Below are 22594 nucleotides of genomic sequence, written 5' to 3' on the forward strand. Positions count from 1 at the left end.
ACAAATGTTTAATAACTATTTGACGCGACTATTTGTCATGCTAGTTTACAGACTGTCAGTTACATGTAACTTGGTAGCATTCTAAATAATGGCTTTTGTCTTCCAGGTTTTCCCCCCTATCTCCTAATATACATGTGGCGACACTCCTGTCCAATAATTAAACAGATAGAGAGAAGCAAAGCTTTTGTTGTTTCTGCCACCTATCACAAATGGCGACCACGACGAGACAGGAGTATAAAATTTATACAAGTTCGCCCACACCGGAACGGGAAAACCCCGAGCGGCACACGGCAGTGATGGTTTCACATTGAGGCAACCCCATGTACACCTTCATTTCCGTTGGAAGAAACTATCAGTAGGCCTACGAGTTTCGACCCCGCGGGATAGTGTTATACACATATATAAGACATGTCAAAGTAGTTATAAGGTCATTTTGTCTATCATCCATATTATTGTCAATGTAATTCGGGATGATGTATTTGTATTATTGTCATGGTAACTGTATGTGGTCATACATTATATGTATGTAAAGTTTTATTACTGTATTGTTAAATTTATCTATTATGTCTATATCTACTGTAAATTTATAGTATTTGTTTCTACTGTTTCACGGTGTCCTATACTGAGACTATATGTGAATAAAAAGTGAAAAGAAGGAACTTCACCACTGTGCTTGTCATTAAGCCTCTGCCCAAATCCCCACCCCGTTTCACAAGTAAGCCACCTGTTGCGTCATATCTGGGAACAACAGAAAATTATACGGCTAGAATCTATGTCGAAAAAAAAATGCCAGGTGTGAGAATTTACGTACCCTTTCTCTACAGTCAGAAATACGCTAGTCACATGGGGCATGTCTAGTTTTATGTTAAAAAATAGGCAGAAATACCTTTAAATATTGATATTTCTGACTATTCTTTTTAATATAAAACTAGACTCGCACAAAATATTCAAAAAACGATGTAACCTAGACATAAGAAAAAACTTTTTCAGCTTCAGGGTAGTAGATGTTTGGAACAATTTGCCACAACATGTTATAGATGCCGAGGAGGTTAAACAGTTTGAAATTGCACTGGACAATCACTGGGATAATACCAACAAATAACTTGTGTATATATATGAAAAAGGACAAATTAACTCATTGCACACCAGATGTATATCACATTGTAAACATTGTAATATCAATTGATATGGACATAGAGGCTTACAGCCTGCGTCCATTATTTATCGTATTAAATCGTATTAAATAGACATGCCCCTGGGTGTAACTAGAGTAAAACTTTACAGTAAGTATGTTTAAACAAAACCCCTATGTCCGTGAACACTCATGTAAAGCTGGATGTATACTCCGTGGCTGGAGGCGTTAAAGAACTTACCTTAGATAAGTATGTGTCCTAAATAATCAAACTTATTCACGCCAGTTGATCCCGATCTACAGTAAACACTCTTAAACAACAAGCGACAAACGAAGACTGACAGTACTTCCGCAAAACTACTTCCGGTGAAAAGTAGTCGCTGATCGAATATAGGCTAGGTCCTATAAGTCGTAAGACAAAAAATCACTTTACGAATCAATATGAAAGCAAAAATATATGTCAGACTTTTCCATCCATCGATAGCCACCATTTGTTTATAAAAATATATCAACATATTCAATTAACGACATACTTACGATGGGCTCACGATAGGATGGCACGTGGCTATTCAACATTCTAAAATGACATTGTGCAAGCATTTACAGAACTGCCGACATCATATTTGATTTTTATGTCTAATTATGTTTTATGTAAAAAATAAACACGATTTTTCTTTAAAAAACAAAAAATAATAATTTGATATCCCAAAATTGGGCCCCGAGGGAAATGTACCCGTAAATACCAAATTACGGTTATACTTTTTTGTATATAATGTATTTGACTTAGGGCGACACAAAACTGTCGACTTAACTCCTTTTTTTGAATAAATGTCAGAAAAATTAGTATTATTAAAAATGCGCCCAAGAAAAAAACTCTGAACATTATTTTTCTCATTAATATGCATATTTTACTTTGAAAAAGTGGTGGAATTCTGATGTCGACCTAACTCCTATGTTTACTTACTGTCCACCTAACTACCAAAATACGAGTATATATATATATATATATATATATATTTACTTTTGAGAGAAACAGGATGACAAGTAGCATACCTGGCCTGACCAGTTAAGTAACTCAACAATGAGGAATATGGAACTGCACATATCAATTTAAAAAGAAAGACAGCTTGCCAAGATGTTATCAAATACATTTAAAATATAACAAGCTTGTCGAGATGTTATCAAATACATTAAACTATAACACGTTTTCTAAGTGAAATTAGACGGCAAAGAAATCCAAAATGTCCAAAAAAAGATTTGCCATGAAAATTATACTGTTATTGGTAAACATATATCTTACCAATATTTGTGATTATTTTTAGTAGAATCAAATATTTAAGATACTATCTTTTCGACACACACTCTACACACAATACACTACGCAATGTGTTTGTTTATAAATCATGTACATCTATAATGAAACTGGTCCCGGTATTTGTACAAACGTTGTATAGATTAAACGTTGAATAGGTCATATGCAGGGCTAACTGGCAGATTACTACGCGAGCGTAAAACGCGTTGTGAGGTTTTTGTTTCTGACATAACTAGCCAACTAACACGGGTAAACTCTGTCCAACATGACAATATATGAGATATGTACCTATTCAATATGTGAATTGCCCAGGAAAACTGCTACCAATCGAAGAAAAAGCAGTGTCGTAAGGAACTTGATCTAGGCGAAACAGTACCTGGTAGTGATTGGCTGATTAGGTAGTGCGAGTCAGTAAGGGGAATCCCCTTTTGGTATTATATAAGGGAAATGCCCAAACCAGCTCATTCAAATGGCACATCATAACCAGAGTAGCTCATACAACTTAGCGGTATCCGACAGTGCTTCAAATGGACATTCGAACACTACCCCCAAAGGTAAGACGATCACACGACTTTTCTCTCAGAAAAAAAAAAGAAAAAAAAGTGAAAGAGAAAAAAATATAGAGCAAGGGTACGTAATTTCGCACAGTACGTAAATTCGCACACCTGACGATTTTTTTGCGTTTTTCCTCCAAGTGGTCGAGGACTGTGTTTTTTGTTTATATGTTGACTAATGCCAACCTTTAGCGGAACATTTGCCGTTTTAAGTACATCTTTTCAGATTAAGTTCGTTTTGAAAACAAATTTTAACTGATACGACTCTCGTCCGATAAAATGGATACCGGATAATTAAATATTTTATTTAAAATAATCCCAGTTGTTGATTGGCATGTGAATTTGCAAATATTTAAGGAAAATATCATTTGATCAGATAATAAACAAAACGTGTTACAAATCCACCAAGTATAACTAATAACAGCGCTGACCTGCAGACACCCCGTCATTTTCACCGCCTTGTTTACATTACCTCCGTAGGGAGCGGTCATTATTTAAAGCAAAAATGGCGATAAATTGACACTTTCCAATTTTACATTATTTTGTTTTTAAAGATTTTTTTAATCATATCATTGGGCTTTATCTTAGTTTAGGATGTTGTTTGTCTACAAAATGGTTGAAAACTATTTTTACCAACAAAATTAAAGAAGTTAGATGGGTGTGCGAAATTACGTACCCGATCGTCTTCAAACCCAGCAATAAACACAAGTTAACAAAAGCTCCCTTGCGCAGTGATACGTGTGGGCATACCAGGTTGCACACTTGTATGTTACGAAGCATTTGTACATCTAACAATGTGAGGTATTCTTTCTTGATTTGAAATTGATTTTACGGAAATGTATTTAAAAACATACCGAAAGTGTGCGAAATTACGTACCCCCACTCTAACTGTCAGACTGTTTCATTTTTTATTACCTGCTATGTTGCAATCACCTACAGGAAGCCTACTTGCCAATTTATTTCCATTGTATTTCCTCCCGTAGTTAATTTCACAATTTCATTTGAATCACTTATGGTTAAGTTTGGATATATATCACAAACCTTAACCCGATGAATAGTAAAAGAAAAAATCTACATGTATTAGGTTTTACGTGATAATGTATACGGTAGATACGGGTACTAGATTATAACTTCTAATGTATACTGTACACACATTTACTAGATTACATCTTCTAATATATACTTTACACACGTGTACTAAACTTCTAATGTATACTGAACAGACATTTAGTAGCTGATAAATTATAAATATACTGCTGTACACGTGTGAGAGAGAGAGAGAGAGAGAGAGAGAGAGAGAGAGAAAGGGGGGAATTATTCATTTTTTCATTATACTGGCCGCTAAAAATACCAATATAGCTATCTACATTTCCCGTGTTGCGCGCCTCGGAAGATACGCAGATAGCTACTGCTATTCATTTCCGCCATGAAAATGAAAGAAATCAATTCAGTTCATAGATTTACATTAGGGTGATTTAGAATAAAAACATAAAGGACATAATCATTTTAAAATTTCTATTTTTTTATTACTATATACTAAATATAACTATATAGTGTTTTGTTTTCTAGATTAATCAAATAATTTTGTAAGTATGCATGCTTGTTGGTAGTATATTTATATATTTTAATTTATTTCCAAGAAAACCACGAAAACAATGATGCCATAAAGGATGGAAGGCTTTTGCCTTCCGGTCATGGGAATCCCAAAGGAACTCATCAAGGTATTTGTCTAACTCTTAGCCTATTTTGAAGAGCTTTGCCACTTACCTTCAAATAAATAAGGAGTCAGAAAGGTATGCAACTGACTATATGGACGACTCATCAGTCTGCTCAAATTTTTTTTTTACGGATGAAGAAAACTAATTAAGAAATGATGTTTGTTGTTTATAATACATGTTTTTAATATGTTTTACGACATGTCTCAAATCGGCGCGGTTCTCAAAAGTAAACACGGATCTGCAGTGTTTTGTGAACATCTATTCTGTTGTAAGCATTTCACTGCCGATATTTATATTCACATGGGTAAAACTCTCAAAATACGGCTGAAAGATGGATTCAAGAGTCACCAGCATCTAAGAAGACTGGAAAATATCAACAGGGGTGTTAGATCTGATCACATTTAGGCTGCCAGCAGCAGACGACAATCAACAACGTTAAAAACATAAGTAGATATGCATAAACAACAAGGACTTGACGCAGAGCAAGTGAATTGCTGAACTGACTGAAATCTTAAACAACACACTCATGTGAACCCATAGTCTGTTTAATATTCCTCAGATCAGAGAGATTTATGTTTATTATTGCATTAATTCACATTATAGATATAAGGCATGTTTGTACAATTAGGTTAAAATGGGCAATACAAATTAAAATACACTATGTAAATTAAGGTAGCATGCAAGGTGATTGGTTTCAAGTTAATATTTATCTATAGGTGACATACTTCCAGTGTTGAATATTTCATCTCCTGTGAGTCTGGTTTTGATCATAAACCAGGTAATAAAGATAAATGCTTCCATTCTTTTGTAAAATAACATTTTTTTACTCTGTGTGAGAAAATCCTCATGTATTGGAATTCTCCTGCTTGAGATTGTTGTTTTCCTTTTTTATTCTTCTCATACTTGATTACTTTGAATGATGAAAAAAAGACATGCACCTGTAAGTACCTACTTTCAGCGCAGCATGCAGTACAGCTTATTTGTTGAAGTTATACAATTAAAAACAAATTCTTAAAAAAAAAAAAAAAAAATGTAAAATTCCCATTCATTAAGATTCTTCACTTGTACTTGTTATTTCATTCATTTTGATGAATTCTAATAAACATCATTTATGCGTTAAAAATCAGGAATAATTCACATTAAAATATGATGGACAATCATGAATGTTAATGAATTTGTTAAGTTATTCATAAAAGTTCGAGAAAGGCATTTGAAGAATGTTCATGAACAGCTTTTCATGAATCAAAAACTACCAATATTCTTAAAAGTTCATTTTTTTTCATAAATTCATGAGAGTACAGGTGACATAAATAATTATAATAATTGGAAGTTGTTGTTTTCATGTCATGGAAATCTTAAAGGATTTCCTCTTACTCATCACAGTATTTGACTAAATCTGAGCCTTTTTTTCAAGAGCATTGCCAATTAACTTCAAACACATTTCTTACATAATTTTAGAAATCTAATTTATACGCATGTAGCAAAAAAGACATTAAGGTACATAAATGTAACTAATCATATTGCAAAACCTTATATATGCCTTTATCAAGATGTCTGTTTGCAAAATAACTCGCTTATGGAGTTAGGAATAATTACGTACTGAATAAATGGCCAACATTAATGTATATTTTAAAGATGACAGTAACACAAAGGACAAGAGGTTGTGCGCTGACGGTCATGGGGATGATAAACCCGTAATTCGTCTAAAGAGTCAAAAAGGTATGTAACTGACAAAAAACCTGATAATGGGTCAAAATTCCCATTTTTTTTAATTATGAATACATATATTATATATTTTTATATAGATTAAAAAAAAGACTTTAATATGTTTATGCAGTCTGAGATTGTGTAGATAATTTTAATATTCTAAATAATTTTGTGACAAATGTTTGCTCTTCTTGAAATTTTCAGTTGTCTGAAACTGCTTATTTCCTTAATTTGTTTCAGCTGAGAATGTCAGCCCTCCACAACAGAAACACAAAAACAAAGAGAAGTATGTTTGGAATTCTAGGTTTATCCTTTTGCCATGCCTTTCTATACGTGTTTGTTATATTTCAGCTTATGTATAACTTTAAAATAGTCATTACCTATATCCTTTCAAGTTAGTTCCATATCGCATCCAACTTGTGCCTGTACTTCCATTTGTCACCAGGTTAATTATAATTCCAGGCCCTAAGCCAAGCAGCTAATAGGTACATATAAAGCTTTGATTAGTAAAATGAACTTTATCAATAACGCTATATTGTTTTATAAATAAAAAATTGACAACCAGGTAAATAGCTATTCACACCATGTACATATTTATTCTTAATCAATTTAAACATGTATATTGTTTCCTTTGTAGACCATTGCCCGTGGATGTTTCCAAAGCAAATATCATAGCTACTCCAAAACAAAAGGATGACAAGGTTAAAGATTGTTTTCGTTTTATTGACATCCTAAAGCAATCCGGATACCCTTCTGGAGTGTATCTCGTTCCAGATAGTGGAAAGGTAAAGGTTGTTAGCAGAATGCATGGCAAATATTAAATTTGATAGTATGCTGTCTTGGATAATTATTCCGAACTTCATGAATAAAATTAATGGTAAACATTACTCGGTCAGATTGATCAAAACTAAATTAATAGTGTAGAGCTTGTATTAATTACCACACACAATGTTGCGTGGTAAAGTGTTTAAACAAGTCCAAAATATACAAAAATAGATAGTTCACCAAATTTAAGTGTAAGTTCCTGATGGTTCCTAGTTCCGTTCACTTTTGATCATTAAAATTACTGATTGCTTGTGTACATATATTTGTTTCTAACATCTGATTGGTGAACAACATTCTCCTTAAACTTACCCAATAGAATAAATAGAACACAAAAACATTAATGTATTTCACAGCGACAGAGGTACCGCATGATTTAATCAAATCAAATAGCATTTGTCAAATATAATCTTGCATTTCAATCCCTTTTCAGAGAGTAAGCCACCTTTATATGAAAATTTAGTTCATTTTGTGAGGCTATATATATGCATTCACTCAGTTCACAACAGATCTTCTTAAAATGGTGTAGGATTGGCCTGTACAATATGGAGTTGTGTCCCCTAAAGTTGTTTTGCATATTTACCCTCTTTCAGGGAGTTACGGTATGCTTTTTTTATACAAAATAAACACAATTTAGCTTAGATCAGCTTTCACCAAATCCCCTTTTTTAATATTATTTTTAGAATGGCCAACACAATATGAAGTTGTGTCCCCTGCAGTGAATTTTGTTCGACCCTTTCAGAGAGCTATATGCCCCTTTATATCTAGCTTAATCTTAACTTAACATAACATAGTATGTACCATGTCTGGTGACCTTATGGCATGGCGCAACGTCCGTCCGGACGACGGACGCATTCACTCAGATATACTTGTGGGGTGCATTAACTATTAATTACGTGCAAATATCTTCGTCGCCTGTGGGAGATGGAATTTAATGTAAATATTTGTTGTTTCTTATATTTCATCATTAAACCTCACTGCGCATGTGCTTTTTAGCGACAGAATGAACGGAAAATAAATATGATGTCCATATCAAATTAAAACTTGTGCTTTGCACCCCACAAGTTCAAAGATAAAACACTAAACACTACACCCAATAAGTCGATCTTGTCTTTGATTCAAATCGCTGCTAGTCTCAATTTGATTTGAATCAAATTTAGTTAGAAAGATTATTTGGTGAAGAGTGCACAAATTTTGCAATAATGGTGACTCTGACTTCCCTTTGGGTAATAGGGGTGTTGTCCTTTTAATCACTTGAGATTCCCACCCAATAACCATGTATAGCATCGAAGGGCATCAATATTCATATTGTAAAAATAGGCCGTGGGGTCTTTCCCCGCCCCTAGGGACTTAAATTGTAAACCGTTGAGATCCCCAACCTATAACCATAATTTATATAGAATTGTTTGGCATAAAGAGATAAACACAATCATGTCGAAAAATTAGCCCTTGAGTCTTGCCCACCCCTAGGGACTTAGGTTCATGGTTATATGTTTGGTTGTATTTTTAAAGCAGATCCCCACGCCATTACCATATATAGCACTGTTAATAAAGTTATTAATAAAATGAGCATGAACATTATTTCAACGTTTGGTAAAAGTGTACCAGTTGAGCAATATAGCCCCCTGGGCTTGTTTTTGTTATTTTATTTGAAATTGTTGTCACAATTGACATGCTCAGGTAGAGTATCTTAGTTAGCCTCTGAATAACAGGTCAATTTGTCCATTAACACATTAGGATTGAGGGGGCAGGGTATTAGTCAACCATCCTGGCGATAGTTGTAGTTTTGACTGATATCCCTGAAACTTGATAACACATTATACTCATGATATGGAGTTCTTCTTTCCCGAACAAAATTTTGATTTGATTATTTTTACAAGAGTTATTGCCCTCTGTTCATTTCAGTATTTGATTCTTGTCTGGCAATTTTCTACATTTTTGACAAATCTTTGAAACTTGGTAGGCTTTATACTCATGATATGGTGTTTTCCTTCCTGGAATTTTGATCGGGTGAACGTTTATGCATATAGGCTTTTTTTCAGCTTCGCCTTGGTGAAGACGGATTGTATGAAGAAGGCAGAGACTATACAATTATGCATACTTTTAAAATGGGCTCCAACGCACTTAAAGTATGTGTGGTGAAGGACATATGGACAGGACATGTACATGTTCTTAAGAAGGTAAGTAAGAATTACTTCCCCTTATTGTCACACTGTTTATTCTGTAAAACCCATTAGCAACCTCTGGCTGGCTGTGAGTGTAATGAAAATAGTTATTAGGCTCCCACATGGGTGCCCTATAGTATTCATGGTGTCCGTCTATACATAACTGCATACATGTATATCACCAATTAAAATGTTATTATAAGAAAATTAACCCAAACGAATCAATTCGATTTCGACAATTGTACTGTGTTATTGCTATATCCTGAAATGTACAGGAGGGATATTTCTCGAGCTTCATATGTAGATTCTCCTTCACCCCTACTTGTGCCCATTTGATAATGATTATTATCAGGAAAATAATATGGCCGAATACAGGCTATCTTAGATTTTAACAATTGAGGTTTGTTAACAATATTTTGTTTTGACATGGTGAAGCAAAATTGGTCAGAGCTACACACCAGGAGTCAATTGAAAAGGTATTGGGTCACAATGTCAAATGTCGAGGTCAATTTTCCAATGTGTACTTTTAACTTAAGAGCGATGTTTAGCTCACCTGGTCCGAACGTCAGAAAGATCCCTGGGGAAGGGGAATATATATTGCATAAATGGTTGCTGTGATCTCCCCTTGGGCCAATGGGGCTGGGCCCATTAGAAATAAGTCCTTTTAATTGTTACTTGCGTTTTTGAAATCGTTGAGATTCTTAACTCATAACCATATATAGCATCGCTTGGCACCAAGGGATGACACACAATCATTTTATTGTAAATATAGGCCCTGGGGTATTTTCCCACCCCTAGGGACTTAGTTTATTGTTATATTTTTTGAAACCGTTGATATCCTGGTCCCCATAACCATATATATGGCATTGTTGGGCATAAAGAGATAAACATAATCATGTTGAAAAAATAGGCCTTGAGGTCTTCCCCGACACCTAGGGACTTAGTTTCTTGGTTATATTTCTGAAACAAACATTTGAGATCCCCACCCCATAACCATGTGTAGCATTGTTTGGCATCAAGAGATAAACACAATCCTGATGCGAAAAAAGGCCCAGGGCTCTTTCCCTACCCCAAGGATCTTTCCCACTTAAACACAATCATGTTGGAAAAGAGATCCCCGGGGTCTTCTAAAACCCTTAAAGAGTTCGGACATCGTTTCTGGGTCATATCTTTAAAGCAGTTTCAGTGATTACATTTTTAATAGATACAATATACAATAAGTGTTGTTTTGTTAGATTTATGTTAGTATTATTTAGCTCAGTATTTTTTTCACCTCAAACGTCGAAAAATTATAGAATAAAAGTTTATTTTGGAGCAGTAAATCATGCACAAGTTTCATGTATGCAATATCACCTACATGTGCCATAATTAACATTAACTGACGGAGTTAATTGAAAAGTTGGAATCACAATAATTGAAATATAATGTACTTATGATTATAGTATACATGTCATAAACATCTTCATCACTTTAAGTCCAAATGTATTATATGTATTATGTTATTATAAATCTTACCACTCACCATTTATTGTTGACCCTTGGAAATCTTCATCTGAATCACTTCACTGAGTCTATCTTCTGTTTGATATTGAAACTTATTTACATAACTTTCAACATGCAGCTATTGCTAGGTTGTACATACCTTAGTGTTTCATAGGGCAATTGATACCGATTCATAGCGGTGCAAAATATCCACATGCCGCCACAGCAAACCCAATTCAAATGGGAAAGTTGTTTATTGGTCAATCTTAAGTTGGGGCACAGAAAAGGGTTTCCATTCATACAGACTTAATATATATGAACATTTATGGGGTGATTAGATATCAAAAAACATACTGTAAAATCGTATTGAAGCTATTTTTATAATATATTGTTTACTATATATATATATATATATATCTACCAAAATAAACGTTCAAATAAGTCACAATATTCTTAGAAATAAACCTTATGCCCCAGGGTAGTCCTTATGGTGTCCGGATCCATACATGTAATACGGCCTCGGTTTGATATTAAAAAAAAAACAAAGAATACGTTTAATCTTTCATTCATGGTTCAGATTAATAGCATGCCATCCATGTACTTCTGTAGGTCATGAACTTAATTATTATCGGTATTCGAATATTGTTAAAAACTTTCAATATGGTGACACATAAAAGTACATTATTTAATTTTATAGCATCACTTTGTCTATATGTCTTGCTTATTTCAGATCAGTCTATCGGATTTCAGAAAAAATGAAATCAAAGCAATGGAAGATCTACAATCTGTAAAGGACATATTTGTACCGGAGATCTACCTCTTTTATGTCAGAGGTAACTCAGTCCATATCCATATGGAGCTGATTGAAAATGGTAAGAAGCAGATAATCTTCATAAATATACTCTCCTGAATAAGGCCCGATGCCCCTTTGAAAAAATTCTAGAACAATTAAAGAACTGTTCTAAAATCGTTCTTGGGCATGTGTTCTGGAACTGTCCTTCATGTTCTTGAACAGTTTCAGAAACTTATCCAGAAAAGTCAAATGAGACAAAATGGTTCCGACAGGTCTATAACTATTCTAGAATTGACATTTGGAACAATTACAGAACATAATTTGTTATATAATTTAAGTTATGGAATAGTGTTTAACAGATGTCATAGAATTGTTCTTGGCTGGAACAATTATAGAATATAAAGTTTTTGCAACGATTAAAGTTCAGAAACTGTTCTAGAACTTCAAGAACTGTTCTTGAAAGGCATTTAGTTTTTAAGAACAGTTTTTTGTACATTTCTTCAAAAGGACACTAATAGATTCATATCATTATTCAACATTCTTGGCTGCACATGCTCAAGAACCTTTCAGAGCTGTTAAAGTATATCCGGAACAAAAACTGATATCCAAATGTATTATTCTATGTAACCACGAAAGAAGAATGTCGCAAACCGCATAAAATCGGTTGGTCGAGTGCCGAGCCATGCCCTCAAAATAAAGGCTTTATAACGTAAATCGTTGCATGTTATAAACGGCCCATTTTTCAAATGTTATACATGTTACAACAACCCATTAAAAAGTAAATTATTCAAATTCTGCATGTTATATATTATCCGTTATAACAGAAAATTAGTAAAATGATCCACGTTATATTTAGCCAGTTATAATAGAAAATTAGTACGATGTTACAAGTTGGATACGGCTTGTTAAAATACAAAATATATGGCCCGTTATAATAGAACACTATACGTCCCTGGTTTCGGTAGCACTTATTACTAATTCACAAATATAACTCAAACGATTTATTCAGCATTTACATAATTGTTGTCTTATTCGCATTAATTGCAGGCACGTGTTCACGTTTGTTTCTATATATTTCCTACATGTATATCGCGGCTTTGAGCTTTTAAACTTGTGACGTCACAGGTCAGAGTATACCGAAAGGCGGTCAACGGCTTTGGGCTTCATATGTGTTTTCAATAACTAAAACTTAAGTCACTATGAAAGTCGGATTTTTAGTTTCATCATAAATCACATTGTTTAAACTTAACATAGCAAATAGTTCCACTCAGGGTACACTTTAAGACCACCAGGAGTTCACGAGAATCAAATCATAGATGGAAGGATCTTAAGGAGTTTTACCAAAAGTGTGCATTTCATTACCCTGGGGTCTCACGTATGCCCCATTGGGGAGCGGTACACTTTACTTTAGTTTATATATGTAAATCACATTTTTGACTATCATTTGTTGAATTTCGAATGGAATACATTTTGAATTGGTTTGAATAAGCAGGATGGGAGGACAGTTTGCTGATATGCACATGTTGTCCTGACTGACTCCATGGGACTGATGGGTGTGGTCAAAAACTATCAAATCGATTGAAATATTTCAAAACTCTGACAGCTGTCGAGTCATGGGTCAGATACACACATGTCTTAGTATTTGGAATGTATTTTTGCCAATTATTAAGAAACCCGTATATATGATATTGGACCTGTGGCATGCTGGGTTGAAGGTCTACAAAGTTAAAGACGCTGACCTACATTCAAGGTCACATGGGTCAAATAGCCAAAAATATCTGAACAATTTCCTATTAGCCAAAAAGTGACGACACCTGACACCGGCTCTGTAAAAGCATGCTGGGGTGATCATGAAGTGCTATTATTTTGTTCATAGAAATAACCTTGACTTTTATTTCATGTCCGAGAGGTGAATAGACGAAACTCTAGAGGCTCAAAGTTCCTATATTGGACCTGTAGCATGCTGGCTTGATAGGCTACACAATTTATTCAATTGAATAAACCCAACTTACTGTGACATTTGAAAGAAGTGGTAATTAAATTAGTATCTGCATAAATGACTGGGATCAACTTCAAAAACTGCTCTGGAAGCAGGTAGGTAATACAGGATCACTACGCCCTTGTTTCCATAATGTTTTGCATTGATATGTTGCTTTTCTGTCCTCTTTACAGGGACTACACTGAGGGAAGTGATTGATTCCAAAATTAAACTCATTCGTTCATCGCAACCCCTCCTCGTTAGGCCATTGACCCTGTTCATACTCCATGATGTAATGTCTGCTGTCTTGCAAATGCATGCACGGCCCTGGACACACAATGGTTTACATGGTAAGTTGGTAAGAATTAAAGGTATAATCATGGATTAGTTGACATGAACATCACTTCTATAAATAGAATTTTGGCATCCATACATCACCTGTTGTACCAGTTAACTAATTTATCAGCAGAATTTTAAAAATCCTACTGACTTTACTTGCATGTGATTCATTTCCTATATCATACATTTACCATTTCATGCACATTTCCATTTTTATTTTATTTTATTTTTTATGAAAAGGGGATAAATATTGTTTGTGATGCCATGTTGATCAATGTGATCTTTTTTTGACAGGTGAAAACATCCTAATACAACAACATGGTAAAAGCATCAGATGTTACATCATTGACTTAGGTAAAGCATATAACTTGATGATACGTGAAGACGAATACCAGAGGGACAAGCATTATCTAGCCATTCTAGTCCTAGGCCTATATACAGGCAAGCAGTTAATCAATGACTGGGATTTTACTGGCATGAGTTGGGAAGATAAACTCAAGGTAAATTATTAAATAAGGACCCTGAATTATGCCTCGAGTCTGAGTCCGACTTGGATCACTTTGTCACTCTCGGTGCATCCATCTGTCTGTCTATCCAAAAATTAATTCCCTGACTAATAACTTTAAATATTCATACATTATGTATATATATATATGCATTGACTGATTTTTACGAAATTTAATCAAGATGTTAAAACAAATACTGGGGTCAAATATCAGGATTAAATGTGAAGGTTATTAGCTGAAAGTTTTTTGGTTTTTTTTTTACAAATAGAAATTTTGTTTAATGTGACATCATGAAGCAAAGTTGGTCAGAATTAAACAAGGATTCATGCTTAAGGATGTACAGCTGGGTGTAGACTAAAAGTTACATCCAAGTGCACTGCGAGTGCACTCCATTTGGACTTGGAGTGCACTCCGTTTGGACTCCAGGTAAACTTGGAGTGCACTCCAAGTGGACTCCGAGTCTACCCGTAGTCCTATAAGACACCATGTCTACCCCAGGTCTATAATCAGACTATATCATATATATATTAATACTTTGATGCTTTCAATATAATTTATATATAAATAAATAGATTGTTACAAATTACTGTTGTTCTATTGATATTACTATTAACCTTTCTTTAATCTACTAGAGATATTTTATTGTTAATATTTGATTGTCAATACATGGTAATAATGCGTACATGTTAAATTTAAATTTATTAAGATCCATGAAAGACAGTTATAAAATGTATACGTTAATCAGGTTTCTATGAAAGTTAATTGCTTCTTATTTCATATTTGATTAAAATCTAAGTCAATTGTATTTCATTTTATTAAGGAATTGAAAATTATTTCAATTACAAGATTTATTACTCTACATATATCATGACTGTAAAGGAAGTTTAGATAATGTATCTAAATTATGTTATTGATTATTCAAAATATTTTTAATAGGACATTCTCTACATGAAAGGAAAGCATAAATTCATATATGTACTCAGTTCAGGCAAGTAATTATAAAATAAACAAAATCATTTTAGTTTATATAGGTGATATTTTTTTATGTATCATTAGAAAAATATACATTTTCAACTGTACATATTTGCGAGTATTACCTGGTTAAATTAATATTCTGACATAACGTATCCGCAATTATGAAGTTCTGAACTACCCATAATGAATGACAGTATCTGTTTAATTGCTATATTACTGGCCATGCATGACTGACTCTGGCCTGACACACCTGGGAACTGTGTTTTATGAACCAGCTACAGGTACTCTCCTGTGTTCACAGAAATACCTACCGGTATGTCAATTCTGTCGCTGTATGGCTTCAAATGATAAAGCTGTGCAAAGCAGGGTGTGTTATAACCTCAGGCCAAAGTAAAACAAATTAATTCCAGTGCAATTTCAAATGGTATAATAAATGTAAATTCACCATTTCCAAAAACCAAGCTATAGCATTATACCCGTAATTAGTACACAATGTTCTTGTCCAGGAACAAGATTATAAAAACTGAGGAACAATTTGCCTCTGGGCAGTTGGACACCAGCAACCTATCTACCATTTTCCTGTAAAACCTTTTCCTGTAAAACCGACCTATAGGAACTACATCGTTTTCTATTCCCATTCAGTAAATATCTATCATAATATGTGTCACTCATACATTTAATCATATGGAATAGACACAGATAAAGATTTTTTACTTATATAACTGTTGCAAGAACTCCGTGTATGACCAGGATTTAAAGAGGCAGGTATAACAAAAAAATGTAAAAAACTGTTAATCAATATAAGTCATTGGATCCGTAATATGCTATCAAGATGATAAAAAAGAAAACTTTCTTTTGTATTGTATATGAAGATAATAAGATCAATATAAACTGGTGGAAGTAAAGTATTTGAAATATTAAAAACAGTAGTACACTGTATTTCGAATACAAGATAGTTGCAGTACACATTCAGACTCTACATTTTGAGAGACCACAAACAACTTTTTTTTTTGGGGGGGGGGGGGGGATCTTATATACCTGTTAAAAAAGAACTCCATGTATGACCTGGATTTAATGAGGCAGGTATTACAAAAAAGTTGGTTAACCATATAGAAATATAAGTCTATCTAATGTTAAACTCCAAATCAAAATTAGACATTGGATCCGGAATATGCTAGTCAAGGTGATAACTTTCTTTTGTATTGGATGTTAAGATAATTATAAACTGTTGGAAGAAAAGTATTTGAAATATTAAAAACATTCGTACTTCGAGTACAAGTTATTTCCAGTACACAATCCAACTCTACATTTTGAGAGACCACAAACAACTTGCCAAATACGTTTTTGTTTATTACCAATTTCTATTCATTTAAATGGTTTGTTGAAACTCTTCAAATCAAAAGAATGTTATCATACATTTTTCAAGGAAGTGCCAGATTTATTCATTTCATAAAGGGTTTACTAACATAATTTTTTTATATTAGATACTGTTTGTTAACCAACTAAAAATGAACCAACAAAAATAATAAGATGATATATACAAAGATAAAACAGTAACACATATCTTATTGCTACATGCTTAAGGAGTCTAAATGTATAAGAGTATACACCATCTATAAACATTATATATGTATGTACTTGGTTACAAGTACACGTGATACCTGTGGACCCAGGTAGGATTGGAGTCCAAACGGCGTGCCCTCGGAGTGCACTTTGTGTAACCTCCAGTCTACACTCAATTGTATTAAAGTCCAAATTTCGGAAATTCAACTTTTGTTCTATCATAGTTATTTTTAAAGAAAAGTTGATGCCGAATTTAATACTGGAAAGAAAACAGTTTGTCAGTGTGCTTGTTTTATTCACTAGAGCTGTTAAAACATAATATGTGATGCAGCACAATTTTCAAAACTGTATCCCATGAAAAATTCTGTTTTTGCTTAAATGTCTGCAAAAAAAGGTAGCACAATTTTTGTTCATTTTTTTATTTATTTTCATATTTTTTTTATCGGTTTCAAGAATATAATCAAGAATGTTTAGCATTTGTAAAAAAAATCATATAAATTAAAGTCTCCCAAATAATTCTTATTGAGGATGGTGATTTCTTTTTCGAAACCTAAAAATGTAGATCAAAATATTTAAAAAATATATATTCCTAAATGGTACTTTTTCTTAAACTTTGTCAAATGATAGAACCGACCCTAAGTTATGAAAATCAAAAAAAAAATGATAGGTTGCTGATGAAAATTTTGAAAAAAGGTCAAATTTCAAGGTTGGACTCAAAGGTCTTTGTCCAAACGGGATCTCGGATTATTACTCTGACCATTCTTGGGTGACGTTTCTCGGGTTTATATAAAAATACAAGCTTACAAATGAGTGTTATACTGATATATACAGTTCATGCCATTTCAGGTCATGTCAATCGTTAGTTCATGTATTTGACATCGAGTACTGATTTTCTGTTATTGAAGTTTCTCATGTTTATTTAAATTCTTCTCGGTACATACAACTATACATTGACCATACTGCTAATGAGTATAAAGTCGGATGTTCTTTAGTGATCACAGGTTTCTTGTTTCAGGAGTCATCGTTCTTCCAACAGCTTTATAAATCTGAACAAGATGAGCTACTTGACACCATTAACAGGATCCTAAATAGTAAATCTCAAACAGATAGACAACAAATTCTGGAGTATCTTCAGCAACAATTCATAGGTAAATTTATGTTTCTAACTATTTTCTATTTAACTTCAAGATACAAATGCATTAAGTATTTCAACATTGCCTTTATCAGTTGCAATGTAATCATCTAGGTTAATTTGAGGAAACGATGTTTGTTATTTTGACTATGGCCTTGACTAGATTATGTATAAACATGGGTATACATCTACATGTATAACTGGATAAAAATCCGACGAGTTTGAAAATAGCAACTATTCATTTGAAATTTGAAAGTGTGGTGGTCTAAACGTTACTACATAATATACTTGGAAAATAATATTTTTAAATATCAGTCGTTGAATTAACATTTGAAACAGGTCAGATTTAGTAGTATGGGATGACCATTCGATCGTTTTGTCATAATTGTTCTCACTGACAAAATGTGGCTGATGACGGAGGCCGAAATGGTTAAAATTGACTGAAATATAACACATATAATATGGTCATTTTAAGGGCCACTTGCCCTTTGTTACTTAGAGGAGATAAGTTTGTTTTGGTTTAAAACTTATTTTTTTATTCCAGACATAGACATGGAGACTATGTTCCACGCAGTCAATCCTATACTGTTTCCGAAGGATCATGTCCAAAGTCCTGTAAGTTCTAGTAAAATGTGCATTCGAATGAAGTTTTTAAAACAGATTCTATATTATTTATTTCACAGACTTTTTTCATGCGACCAACAGAATCTACATTTGTTTTAAAGAACATCACTCAAATCATAATGTTTAGCTTACCTGGTCTAGAGATCTGTAGGAAGGAAACTATTTAGCCTGAAGCATCAGTGGGTGAACGGGAAACAATTTTGATTTAACATTTGATTTTGTGCTCAATAGCTTAACTATAGTTTATATAAGGAAATCACAGTTTTAACTATTATTAGTTGGATTTCTTTTGAAATAAATTTTAGTTTGGGTATACTAAGCAGTTTCGGAAGGCAATTTGATGGTATGCAAATGCGGGCCTGTCTGACCCACGCGGGCTGTTTGGCTGAGGGTCAAAAAAGGTCAAATGGACAAAAATATTTCAAAATTCAAATGACTGTTAAGGCCTATGGGCCTCTTCCTAAAAAGGTTTGCCAGATAATAAGTTTCCAATGGGGAACATGTTGGAAATTTGTTCTGTGGAAATAACAGGAGTTTGTCTGAATCTGGGGTCCGAGTTAGCTCTCCCGGTGTGACTGGAAGCATTGTTATGGGACGGAGATTCACAATTTTACAAATGGTTTGGGTGGGGGCTGACCCAAAATGGGTTTATTTGGCTGAATTGATATAATTGACTTCTTCTTTAAATGTGAGCAATGGATATTGCTCATAATTGAATCGAAGCATCCCTTTTGGGCAGGAATGAAAACATGTTCAAACGGTCGAGCCAAAACGTGTTCATTTGTCTGAATTGATATACACAACTTTATCTCTGAAACTAAGCAATGGCTATCGCTCATATTTGACTGATACATGTATCACCCTTATGGGATGGGAATTCATAATTGTACAATGAGTGAATTGGCTCCCCAAGGGGCATGAGAGGCCGAGTAAAAAAATGTTGATTCGGCTAAATTGATATAAACAACTTCTTCTTTTAAACTATGAGAATAATAGAAGGATATTATTTATATTTGACTGACAGCATCCCTATATGGTGGAGCCAAAAGGAATTAATTTCAATTCATGGATCAATGCACTTTTTGTAATAAAAAAAATCAACTTAATAACAAAACAAAAATGTACTCATATAAAAAAAATATATGAACATAGTAAGAGGGGCGACACACACCGATGCATCATTCGAGTTTCATATCTCATGAAACCAGGTGATCGATAAAGGTCCTATGGTCCTCTGGGCCTCTGGTGTTTTTTGTGAAGGTTTTGATTTGCCATAATCTCTGCCATATCCAGGTGGTGACAAAACTTGAGACATTGTCTCATTAAGCTTGAAATTACTATATGATTATATTAAGCAATAGCAAATATAATGATGCTTTTTTGAAGAAAAAAAAGCTCGTTACCACGGTCCCATAAGAAGTGACGAAGCTATTAGCCTTCGGCTTTCAGTTGTTGCTTGTAATGATAACCTAATACTCAAAATTGATTGTTTTCTACTAATAGGTTCGTTACGAGGCCTCGACAACCCAAACTTCTTCCAATTGGGCAACTTCGTCGTCTACGCTAGTACTGAGGGAGCCAGAAATCAAACTGTCGACGTCTATAACAAGCAGCCAAGGTCAAGCAGCTAAATGTTCATCGGGTAATAAAACCAAAACCACTAATGACCAGGAGCAAAATCACGGCACCCCTCCAGCCCCAAGAACAAATATCGAGAGGGTTCTGAAAACAGGTTGTATGCCTTTATTGCCGCCAGCAAGAAGAGCTTGGGGAGAAAAGCAGGTGGACATAGGCTTAATACATTGGCCACCACAGGACTGGCAGACACTGACTGGAAAAAAGAAGCTTGATAAATTGGTGTATGCCGCCATAACATTGGATGGAGGAGATGCTGCCACAACAAAACCAAGCATCCCTTTCCTCCTGGACAAATACAACATGCTCCGTTTACCAGGAACAGAAATCCCCGATATGAATATTGATGCAGGAAAGCCCAGCGATATGGCGAGCATTGCAAAGATGTCCAGGTACTCCACCTTCCACATAATAAGAGAAATGTGTTGTTCCGAAAGTCATTCAACAAACCAACTGAACCTACTGAAGCAGGTGGAAGCTGCCTGGTCTGTCAGGGATAAAACAACAGATGATATCACCAGTCGTCTGGATTCAGCTGGTGTGGATCTACAATTGGAGGATATTTAAAACAGTCAAACAACTGACATAAGTTTGGCAAAAAACCAACCAACCACAGTTTAATTTTACATCAAACGAACATTCCAGTTCAGAAGAGATTGTAATATCCGTGCATCATATGGGAACCACGGAACCAAATGATTTCCCATGAACAATAATGTTAACGTTAACCACTGTCCTGCTTAAATGGAGTTTTCAACACTGGTCCACTAGCCATAATTTTGAAGAATGTCATCTCGGAAACCTGTAAATAGAATGATTGCAAATTCTACTAATTTTAACTTTTTTACATGGGGACTACAATCTTGTATTGAATTCAGCACCAAAAATTCACATTATTTACAACAAAATACACTATTTATAAACTCCCTCTGACAATTACAGGGTAGTCTTTTATATATATTTCACATCCATATGTATTGCCCAGCCCACACATAAAACTTTGGAAACCTCTCACCTAAATATCCAATCAGTAGGCCCCGATGCATTCACCTTCCTATTAGATATTCTGTCCAAACGGGGAAAACCCGCAATCTATTTTTTATTTTGTTCTGTGGTCCCTATAGATATATTGTCTGAAATTTGATTATTTTCTTTTCATTTGCGTTTTTAATATGTTTTAATCTAGATAGAAGAGTTCCACTGATTTCTGAGAGTTCAAGTATCCAGTTATTCTGATTGTATTGCTTTTTTGTATTTTGTGTTGTAGATATTTCGTTCCAGACATGTTTTATCTTTGTTCTTTTAAAGTAAGACGACTATTCTTGAAAAATACATCATGATTCTCAAATAGGTTCTGCATGTGGACATCTGATGAGCTTGTTGGTTAAATTGTCAGGATATTTCCTCCTTTTTTTGACCGATCTTTGGTATTTAGAAAACATTTTAGAAACCATATTTTGATACAAAGTTGTGTTTTTTGTTTGGCTTTTTTTTATGGCAAAAAATACCCTTTGTGGTTTTTTTCTACATTGAACAAAAAACTGATCGGAACGAGGTAGGCTTTATAATGATGATATGTGGTGTTTACTCTAAACAATAATTTCAATTCGAAATTTTTTTTTCAAAATCACTTACCCTTTGTTTATCTTATTTTTTTCTGAAAATTTCCTACTTTCTTTTTGACATTTTTTATTTAGTTTTTTTTATAACAAGAATTAAAAAGAGTCGCAATATAAAGTTACTTTTCCCAAAAACATTCTGATTTAACTGTTTTTCAAGACATTTTGCTATCAACTTTTTATTTTGAAGATTTTAGTTCCTGATTAACCTAACCTGTCATGGAATTAAATGATGACCTAGTAGTAAAAACATGTCATGGAATTAAATGATGACCTGGTGGTAAAAAAAATAGATTTATAACGTGTCAGAGTATAAAGGTGATGTAAATCATACATGTATTTTAATTCAATGTAACTAGTAACGATGGAGTTCGACGGGCGTAGATTGTTCCGCCTCTCAGAATCAATGGACGGTATCCATCCTTAAACAAATGTATGTTTTTTATTCTTAGAGACACTTTAACCAGTTAAATGACATTTCTCAGAAACTTTCCATGACCTAATAAGCAACAAAGTAATAAACTGTATGGTTACTACT

At 33.9% G+C, this 22594-nt stretch overlaps 1 protein-coding gene across 1 annotated transcript; it reads left to right on the forward strand.

Moving 5' to 3' along the window:
* Positions 1–2867: 2867 nt before the first annotated feature.
* On the forward strand, positions 2868–22411 carry LOC117321388. Its single transcript, XM_033875832.1, has 12 exons — positions 2868–2998; positions 4639–4719; positions 6352–6435; positions 6664–6709; positions 7061–7208; positions 9288–9425; positions 11623–11764; positions 13858–14013; positions 14297–14502; positions 18062–18194; positions 18723–18793; positions 20306–22411. Exons 1-12 carry the CDS (start codon positions 2914–2916, stop codon positions 21002–21004), a joined length of 1989 nt encoding a protein of 662 aa, XP_033731723.1. The 5' UTR covers positions 2868–2913; the 3' UTR covers positions 21005–22411.
* The last annotated feature ends 183 nt before the right edge of the window (positions 22412–22594 follow it).

The sequence above is a fragment of the Pecten maximus genome, unplaced genomic scaffold (assembly GCF_902652985.1).
Source record: "Pecten maximus unplaced genomic scaffold, xPecMax1.1, whole genome shotgun sequence".
NCBI classification, from domain to species: Eukaryota; Metazoa; Mollusca; class Bivalvia; order Pectinida; family Pectinidae; genus Pecten; species Pecten maximus.

Excerpts from the sequence above, each read along its gene's own strand:
- LOC117321388 (XM_033875832.1), top strand. The coding sequence starts at position 2,914 with ATGGCACATCATAACCAGAGTAGCTCATACAACTTAGCGGTATCCGAC. Across the intron at positions 6,436-6,663 it reads TCGTCTAAAGAGTCAAAAAG|CTGAGAATGTCAGCCCTCCA; the intron begins GTATGTAACTGA and ends AATTTGTTTCAG. Across the intron at positions 18,195-18,722 it reads TCTTCAGCAACAATTCATAG|ACATAGACATGGAGACTATG; the intron begins GTAAATTTATGT and ends TTTTTATTCCAG.